This window comes from Crocodylus porosus, unplaced genomic scaffold (assembly GCF_001723895.1).
Source record: "Crocodylus porosus isolate Cpor-Errol unplaced genomic scaffold, CroPor_comp1, whole genome shotgun sequence".
Taxonomy (NCBI): Eukaryota; Metazoa; Chordata; order Crocodylia; family Crocodylidae; genus Crocodylus; species Crocodylus porosus.
Window position 1 is genome coordinate 12,365,611 of NW_017728911.1, and position 9,891 is coordinate 12,375,501.

At 40.2% G+C, this 9,891-nt stretch overlaps 1 protein-coding gene across 2 annotated transcripts in view; it reads right to left on the reverse strand.

The window, feature by feature from the left end:
- FAM189A1 (family with sequence similarity 189 member A1) overlaps window positions 1–9,891 on the reverse strand; it is a 431,966-nt gene that overhangs the window by 151,859 nt on the left and 270,216 nt on the right. For both annotated transcript variants that reach the window (XM_019533445.1, XM_019533446.1), the window contains one exon: window positions 476–586. In XM_019533445.1, coding sequence (XP_019388990.1) covers window positions 476–586 — 111 coding nt within the window. The remainder of the gene's footprint in view (window positions 1–475; window positions 587–9,891) is intronic.

Below are 9,891 nucleotides of genomic sequence, written 5' to 3' on the forward strand. Positions count from 1 at the left end.
CAATGAAAGCTTTTTTCCTAAAATTGAAATAGCCCAAGTGAAGTTCGTAAATAAAATATTATTACACATATACTGAAATATAATTATGAGCAAGTCTGTGAGACACACTGGCTCTAGAAGGTGCACTGTAAGTAATCTTGAAGTACACAGGAGACTTGTAGTCAAGCAGGCTTGCTGATGGTTGTCTGAGTCTGGGTTTTTATTTCTTATGTTTACGTCAGGACTGTTTCACAGTAGCCCAAGCAAACGTTTCTAATGTCATAACTTATATCTTGAGGAAACAATACCTTATGGAAATGGTAACATTTTAACTATCAGTTTTCTTTCAACAAAATCTATCCCATTATTACACTTAAGGCAACAGCAATCACAACAAACACAGAATGGCAGGAATGAAAATGAGAATTGTATAATTGCCACAAATGAAAAATAAAATTGATACCCTTTACTTAAAGATTTGTTTTTCATTACTCACCAACTGACAGCCTTCCAGGGAGTTTACCAGCTGAGCATTCTGACAAGAGAGAATGGAACCAGCCAAGTTCAGCATTACACACACTGCTGATAATAGCATGAAAAAGGTTATCTGGAAAGAAACCAAACAGCCCATTGATTATTCAATGCAAGAGGTGAAAGAAGAAATTTCAGTTAACCTTTCAAGTGCTTCCAGCTTGTCAAATAATTACATGAATGGCAAGATTTAATACATTTTAAACAAAATATTGGAACATTTTATAGTGTTTCAATATTATAAGATCTTGGTTCTTATCCTACTACAAAGGCAACATCAACACTAGTCTTTGGCTACTATTTATTTTCCTTTATTCCCTTGAAGATTGCCCACTTCAACTTCTAAGAGTAGAAAGAGGTAGTCAGCCATGTTAGGCAGAAGGAAGTGCAGGATAGGTACTTGAACTTCTACTACTAACCTAGCCAAAGACTTATGTCTGTAAACCAAATGGTAGGAACTGAGACACTGAAAATAAAATGAAACTATAAAGAGCATTAACAGTAAAAAAAAAAAATCAAAATTAATAACATTAATTTTAATAAATTAAGTTGCAATTAGTAAAATAGGTCAAAGTTATTCACAATAAGACTTATCAAGTAGAGTGTCAGGGACTGATATGTGTACATACCTAACAAAAGAGAATATTTAACAGTTTTCTTATATTAACTGTCAACTCGTCATTACTTTCACTTCTTGTTTCTGAACTGCGTGAATACAACCATAAGTTTATATAAGGATATGTAGACATTTATATTTTTAAAACCCTTATCAGAAAGCTGACCATTTTTCAGAAAGGAGATGTGTCTGTGAAGTGAGGAAATACAGAAATGAAGAGGCAGAGGAAATATGTAATTCAATTATTATCTTTATATATTATACCCTTTTTGACTATTGCTGAACTACAAGATTATCAAGTCCTTATCAAAACTGTCCAAATTATTGCAGTTCTTCTGTTGTGTGATTACAACAACTGTTATAGGATTTATTTTTTTTTCTGACATGGTTCTCACAAAATACATAGTCTTCCATTACCACACGTTTTATTAATATTTTTTCAATGATCTACATTAGGAGCTAGTGCATGAGTTTAGAGTTAGGATCCCATGGGGTTTTGTTTTTCTTATAAATCTTAAATCTTTTTAACAGATCAAACTCCCAATAGCCATCTATGTCCTGTTCAAGTTGAACAAATTGGCATACATTTCCAAAAAAATATTTTGATCAAGAATTCCCTGGCATTTCATACAGACATTGTGAGCAATAATATGCAGTTTTTGCACAGATGGAGCACACATATTTGTATAAAACTCATAGCACATTCTTTTCCCTTTTACCATATAACACCTTCATCTATTTAAGCATTGTCCATCCCTAAACAAAATCCTCCAACTTAAAGTGATTTCCCCAAAGGTATCATATTCACCTGAACCCAAGATGACTTTGAATTTAAGATGACACCCCAATAATTAGATTCTATACGCAGAAAAATATAAACGTTATAATTTTCCATGCATCAAATCTAATTATTGGAAGGTTGCCTCTTGTGCCCTGCTGCTGATTTGGGAGGGCAAATTTTAAAACAACCTTACAACCCTACCCCAATGGCACTACCCTGCCATTTACCTTCTGGACAGCTCTGGGTCTGAGGTAGTCAGCATCAGTGGCAACAGACCTGGCCTGGTCAAGGGAAAGCACTGGTGGTAGCTGCAGACCCTGCTGAGTCAGGGGCTGGAGCAGGAGCCAGAGTTGAAGATAAGCAGCTGGGGAAGGGGGCATGTTGCACAGTCTCCCTGATACACTCTCCCCTGCCCTGCCCTGCCCTGCCATGCACCAGCTCCCCCACCACATAAGGCCAGGGGCAAAGTCAGAGCTGAACCATCAAACCTGCCCTGGGCCAGTGTTCGAATCCAAGACATGTCTCTCCCCCACATGGTGACTGGTAAATACTTCTTTATTTAGTCCAGATATTAAAATACTAAGATTTTTTATTTTTGATTATGGGTCTAGCATGCAATTAAATAATGAGATAAGCTTTATCTTTTTCTGTATTATTTCTGTTGATGATGGATTTGCCCCATTCTGATTCTATAGCCTACTGCATCTTTAAAAATCTGGTAGTGTTAGGTCTCCCATCACCACTTGGCATACCAATCATTTCATTTTGATTGTTGCTTCACATATATTCCCCAAATTCCTTTCATGATTCCAAACTTTTGTACTAGTGGTTTAATAATTAAACCATAAAATAATAATAGAAAAGGAAATCTTTGTTTTATGTCTTAGTGCAGTGGTTAGGTTTAGGTTTTGTAACATGTCTCCAGATACACACTGAAGGAGTTTTTTTAGAGAATTTTTTGATCCACTACTAAAAATGTCCCTCAAGATAACATTTCTCCAACACTCTGAATGCAAATAGGCAGTCTACCAAGTTCCAATCCTCTCCTGTATGCAAAAGACAGAATACAGGCCTCTTTATTAGTATTTCTGGTATGCTCTGCAACACACAGAAGTATTCTTATATTTCTTTCTTTAATGAAGGCAGAAAGCAAGGTAGAGGTGCACCTTATAGACTAACTAAAGCAACAGTGCATAAGCTTTGGTAAGCATTACTTCATAGGATGCTGTGAAGGGACTGAAGGAAGCAGAACTTCTAAATAGAAAACAGTGATTAGAATACAAAAGGTAGGGAAGGAGGAAGAAAAAGAAGGAGAACAGCAGGCAGAAACAAGGTAGGTAGAAGAGGGAAAAACAGAGTAGTTATAACCCATGGAGGCACATAGGCGGTTATGAAAGCTAATCCAGGTAATGGGCTTGGTTTAGACAATACATAATATAATCCAGTCTGTGGGTGATTTCTTGTTCTGCAATTTCCTATTCAAGTTTGTTTTTAAAGCGCTGTTGTCTAAGAACAGCCACCGGACATCAGAGACAGAATGACCAGGGAGGTTAAAGTTTCTGCCATAGGCTTGTGTGAAATTACCATCTCTATTTCTTCCTGCATCTTGTAAAATATCCTGTAATATATTAATTCATAGGTATTCTGTGTTTGCGTATCTGCCACTGCATATCCCTTGGAAATATTCTGCTAATATTTTGTGACATTTCAGGATTTTTTTTAATATCTCACTTTTCTTTGTAAAGTATGGGATGCCTGTTTTGAGTATTAAAATTAGAAAGCAATCTTGCTACTAAATTAGAAAGTAATCTAGCTACCTCTGACATATAGGTAGAACCTTTATATGGCAAATGAGAGATGTCTGGGTTTTCCTGTTATCAATGCTATTTTTATATTCTTAATATATGAAAGCAAGGCTGTCTTGTTAGATATTGGTATCTTGCTTCTTCAAACCACATATTCGTTCATTTGCCTATTTTTGCTTCTCATTTTTCTCCCCTTATTACTATCACATGAATAATGTGTCCTGTTATTACTACTTTAAAAGCCTCCCATCCAGTTCTCAAGGTCCTGTCTTGTAAGAGATTGTCAATCGGGCTTATGTCAAGGAATCATCAACATGATTTTTTAACATTTTATTTACAAAGCCTTTCTGTGTTAGTACTACTAGTAGTAAGCACCTGTCTGCCTCATGAGACACCAGCTTGCTGAATGTAACCCTTGCTTGAAAGAAAGTGAAGCTGAGGTGACCTCTCCAGGACACAAAGCCCTGGGCAGTGCATGTGGAGGCACTAAGCTCCCCACATACCAGCGATGCAGGCATTGGGGGAGTCCCTGTTCCCCTGAGCACTGCCAGGAGTGACTAGAAATAATGGTCACAAGCTGGCAGAGGGTAGATTCAGATTAGACATCAGGAGGCGCTACTTCACGGTCAGGGTGGCTAGGATCTGGAACCAACTTCCAAGCGAAGTGGTGCTGGCTCCTACCCTGGGGGTTTTTAAGACAAGGCTAGACAAACACATTGCTGGGGTCATTTTACCCCAGTACTCTTTTCTGCCATGGCAGCGGGTCGGACTTGATGATCTGCTCAGGTCCCTTCCGACCCTACTAACTATGAAACTATGACGCCCTCTCACCCTTGCTGGCTTAATCCAAAGGAAAGGCAGGTTCCAATACGTTTGGAATTAGATTGGCCATAGGAGGTGCCAGAGCAAAGGAGATCATCTATTTGTCTGTCTTTCAGGGCTCCACTCCTACACTGGCTGCCAAGCAGGGTTAAAGAGCCCAGACTACCCTATCATGGAGTAATATGCTACTAAATCACCTACTTTCTCTTCTTCTTCATTAGATTTTATCTTTACAAAAACAGGAACATTGTCAGAGATATGTATTATTCTAACTCTGATATTAAGGTTTAATTAAATCTAGTATGCATTTTGGCAGTTTCAGGGGAAAAACAGGTAAAATCCCTTCCATTATGGTACAGAAACCTCCCAAAATAGCCCTCATGTCCTATTCTTCATATGATGATTACAGCATTTGAGCTATTTTACATGAAGCTTACCTAATCAATATTTTATTTAACATGTTTGACATCATTACTCAAATATTCTAATCACTGCAATCATTCAAAAATGTTGGTGGTTATCTGCCTAATATTACAGCAGGTGACCCCTACTTACATAAATAGCAAAAATCCACCTGTCCTCTTCAGGTAAAAAGAGACATCATATTTGAGTGGGTTCTAATTGATCCGAGTCAAAACCTAGGATTGGCATAGTCACTTTCAGCTTGTCCCTGGAACGGAGGGCAATTAACTAAAATGAGCTGGATTTGTCCCAAAAGCAAAAGTGTAATCTTAGATACTTCACAGGTACTTAAAATGGGACAACAGGCTTGGTTTGTAGCCCTGTAGAATCCCAAGGTAAAAGCCTTTGTCCCAGGAGAAATCCAAGCATAGGCAATTGGTAGGGAGTAGACATAGGTGCATGTGCCCCCACCCCCGATGGGGTTGGTGCCCCCCCCCGATGGTCGACAGTGATGCTGTTGGTAGCACTGATGCCCCCTGACAGGGACGCCACCGTCAGCAGCTTCTATGAGGGTGCCCCCCTCAGAATCAGGAGGCACCAGTCAGTCATGAATCCAACATCTGTTTTAACCAATCCAACATCTGTTTTAACCATTTTGAGCCTTTACATTTCCATACTATTTGTTTATTAGTATAGACATCATCACTGTCTGAGAGCAGAGATATGTTGCTTTTATATGGCATGGCCTTTCTCTTTTAAGTTTATTAATTCTCTTGTTTTGAGATAAGTTCCTTCAGCCATTATCTACAATATCTTCATTTTTTAAAAAAGAGATAGTACCTTGTAGTTTAATTAGGTAGTTTAGTTCTCTAGAATTCCAAGAGCACCCTCTCTGTCACCCATTATCCTCCCCCTTTCTGGATGTAGCCCTGATCTCAGGCTAGTCTGATGCATGATGTATGTGCTATGTGGATCAACTTGATACACAGAGACTGGATGATAAGAAATACTGAATTATTCCCCAATTATAATGTATAATTTTAGATTAAACGTTCTCGTTTTCATTTTCCCCTTACACTTTTATTACATTTTTTATAACCATATTTTATCATTTTAAACTTTCTTAACATTCACTCCAAGGTCTTTTTTCCCCATAGTTTTTCTGACAGTATTTCTGACAGTGTTGCTTTTCTGCACTGTGTGATCTCCTCATTGTTGGCAATTCTAAGGTAATGTCTGTACTCACTATAGTTAGATCAACAATAATCATCAGCTAATATGTTTTTCATAATTATGGGGCATTTAAAATAAAAGTTGTATATATTCATAACAAGGTATAAAACTGTCAGTGCCAGGAAATTTGGGATAAAAATCTCTTAATTGATACTAAAAAGTGATTTTTCATACTAAAGACCTTATTTGAAATGACCTGTAAATAGCACTTTTAGGAACTGCCTAAAAACTAACATAAGACCAATAATTTCTATGAGTTAGGCACTTAATAATGTATTTATTATGTAATTCTTCTGTATCAGGACAAGTAGAAAAGCTGGTCCAAACATTTTTTAGTTACAGCTTTTGAGTTTCATGAAATCAAATGCTTAATTTTTACATGGTACACATGCGGACTTTAGAAAGGTAATATTTTCACTACAGAGGGAGTTATGCAGCATCTGTGAACAGTGTACTATCATATGAACCACATTAAAAATCCAACCCAGAAAAGTCACTGGATCTAGTTCAAGAAATATAAGCAGTAAGAGCTATATGAAGGAGCAGTAATGCTATTAGCAAACAGAATAAGAAGAAACCAGAATCCTCTGCCCTAGACTTCTCCTTATATAAGTTAAAGAGATAATGAAAAGCAGGCTTAGTGCTAGACACTAGCCTAAGTACAAGTGTTCAAGAAACCCATGGTGGAAGTGCTCCAGCTTTTCAGCTTTACTCTAAGTGCCCACATTTAGGTCAGGAAGAAGCAGAACACACATTGAATGAATGTGGTGTCCACAATCAGCCCAGCACTTAATCAAAAGCTGCAGTCTTTACAGATGCCCAGGTGGAGTATGGAATCCACACAGGGGGTGATAATACCAGACAGTGGCTCATAGCTGGCCAGAGGGAACAGGTGTGGGGGGTAGAGGGGAGGGGTGGAAACAGGAGTGTTGCTGACTCATCACTGACAACCTGGGGCCGGGGCCGGGGCCGGGCCGGCCTGGTGCTCGGGCAGACCACATGAGCTCTGGCAATAGCTACAGCACCGCTCTGGGAGAGGGAGTGAGCAGGGTGCTACAAAAGCGCACAGGTTTCTCATGGAATGCAACCTAACATGAGTTGCGATGGGATCCAGTATTGCGATGGGGTCATTATGATGCTTGAACCTACAGCACTGAAATCTGATACCACATTCATCCAGGGTTATCTTAGAACAGGATCCATTATTTTTACAGTACTCTATGTACCCTGACTATCTGTTTTGTTACAGCTGTAAAGCGCTTTTTGTGCGCCTGCAGTACAATAAGTGTAATTTCTGTACCTGGCCTAAAGGGTTATGATGACTTAATATTGAGTAATATCTGTGATATTACATATTATACTTAAGTCAGTAACTTTTCCCATTACCCAGCATAAGGTACAAGATTACTGAGACATGTATTGCAAAACTTAATTAACTGACTACAGATCTTAAATGTTACCAGTTCCAAGAGCCATAAACCCACTCAGGAGCTAGTGCATACATAGAAAAGGAAATCCAGGCAGTTGATGCCAATATCTGCTCATCTGGTTTAATTGCCAAAGACAGAGTCATAACACATACTCTATAAAGATTGCTAATGCATTTCTTTATTCAAATGTTACCACAGCTCTAAAATGATTTCACAAAAGATAGTCTGCTTTGAGGCCATAGTTTAATAATGATTAAAAGAAATCACTATTGAACATGTCATTGCATACCCAGAATGACAAACTGGCCTCAATTCTGATGTTTCTGGCTTAATTTTAGCTCTTTTATTGAAAGGACCACATGACTTTGTGATTGAGATCATGTTGAACAGGTTTCCCAATTGATGTTATCGTCTCATGTCAGACAACTACTGTCATTAAAACCACCGTAGTGTTACAGTGTTTCTCCACCATCATGAATGTCACAGACTGTTAATAAATAGAGCAAGCAGGAGTTACAGCAGCATCATTATTATGTTTCTGATACATTTTAAAATGTGTGTGTGTGTGTGTGTGTGTATGTGTGTGGAAAAATATATATATACGTGTGTGTGTGTGTGTGTATATATTTTAGCTTAAAGCCTGCCTCACTCATGAATTGAATACTACCAGACATATTACCACTCACTTTCTTGTATTGTTTCTTCATGTTGTAATTAGCTTTTCATAGGAAGCTGAAAATACACAGCCAGGCATCTGGGACACAGCAAAGTGGCAACTTCTGGTACAATCACAATCATGAACATGTAGCTAGCAACAGCACCCATTTTTTATTTTTTCATGCTCCCTCCCAAGTCGGTGCTCAAGGCCATTGCCCTCTCCTCCCTCCCCACCACAGTTATGCCACTGCTTGATGGGACCTTCTAATTATATTTCAACCTCAGAGATGTACTTAGTTTTCAATATGTGAAACTAAAAAGCTTATTTGGTAAGAGATAATATATTACAGATTATTTAATTCTTGCTTAACCTTATACCTAAGTTATCTAATGTTGCTCAACTGAAATTTAGTTGCATGTATTAACTGATATACACCTGTATCACAAAGGCTAAGTACAGACAGTCAGAAAACCCAAGGCTGAATCAATTCAATCTTTACAGGTTAATCTAAGCTGCATAGATTGAACTGATAAGCAAGTGAACAGACATTCACTTTTGTTTCCAGAAATGCAGTCACATGCACTGGCAGTGGCTCAGGCCAGATGCTAGGGAGGTGCTAGAGCACACTTCCCTGCTCAGCTGTAGCAGCCAGCTTGGGCCAAAGCTAGCTCACCCTCCCTGAGAGAAGGAGTTTGTGGGGGAGGCGCAAAGCATCCCGGGATGCTGGGGGACTGTAAGTTAGCTTGAATCTGGAGGGGATCTGGCACAGAATTTCAATAAACCAATTTAACCAAAATCAGTTAAGTCTGTGTTACGGTGCGGGGTCTTAGGGGTGGCTGTGATCTCCCCTAGCGCCCCCTACTATGCCAAGTTCATCTCAAAGCAACCTCATTCTCGCCTGCCACGTCTTGATCTTTCATCTATATAAGGGAGGTTGCCTTTCATCCTCCTGGACACGGTGCTCTGTTGTATCCTGGTCCCTATTCTGTATTGCATGACTCGGTGCACCCCAGCCTTATGGGCTATGTGTGGTTCCAGCTGCCCCTTTACCACGCCCCAAGCCTTGCTGATGTACCAGACGTTGTTTGGTCTCTCTCTGTGCCTTCTCTGGTGCTTGGGCTCTCCGCAGCCCTTGTCTCACAACTGCGCCCCACAGGCACTCTGGCTTTCCACAGCCTTGTCTCGCAACTGCACCTCACAGGCTACCCCCTAGCTTTGGGGCTTCTCTCACTTCCCCTTGTTCTGGGGCCTCCTTGCGGTGCTCCCTTTATTCTGGAGCCTTCTTGCGCTGCCGCGCCCTCTGACACTCACCAATCGTTGCCTCCTTACTCTGGGGCCTTTTCACGCTGCCCCCTTGCTCGGGGCCTTTTCACACTGCCCCCTTTGCTCTGGGGTTACCGCAGCCTTGGGGCTCAGGTGGCCATAGCCATGCCTGGCTCCAACTCTCCTACTTGGGGTCTCGACCCCTGCGCTGGGCTCAGGCGGCCTCAGCCTTACCTGGCCTCCAATTCTCTACTCCCCTTCTCAGGGCTGGGGTCGGTGCACCCCCGAATGCTGCGCCCTCTCTGGCACCAGGGTCCCCATGCTACCGTGGAGCCCCTATGAGGCCTCCTCCAACCCCTAATAACCTCACC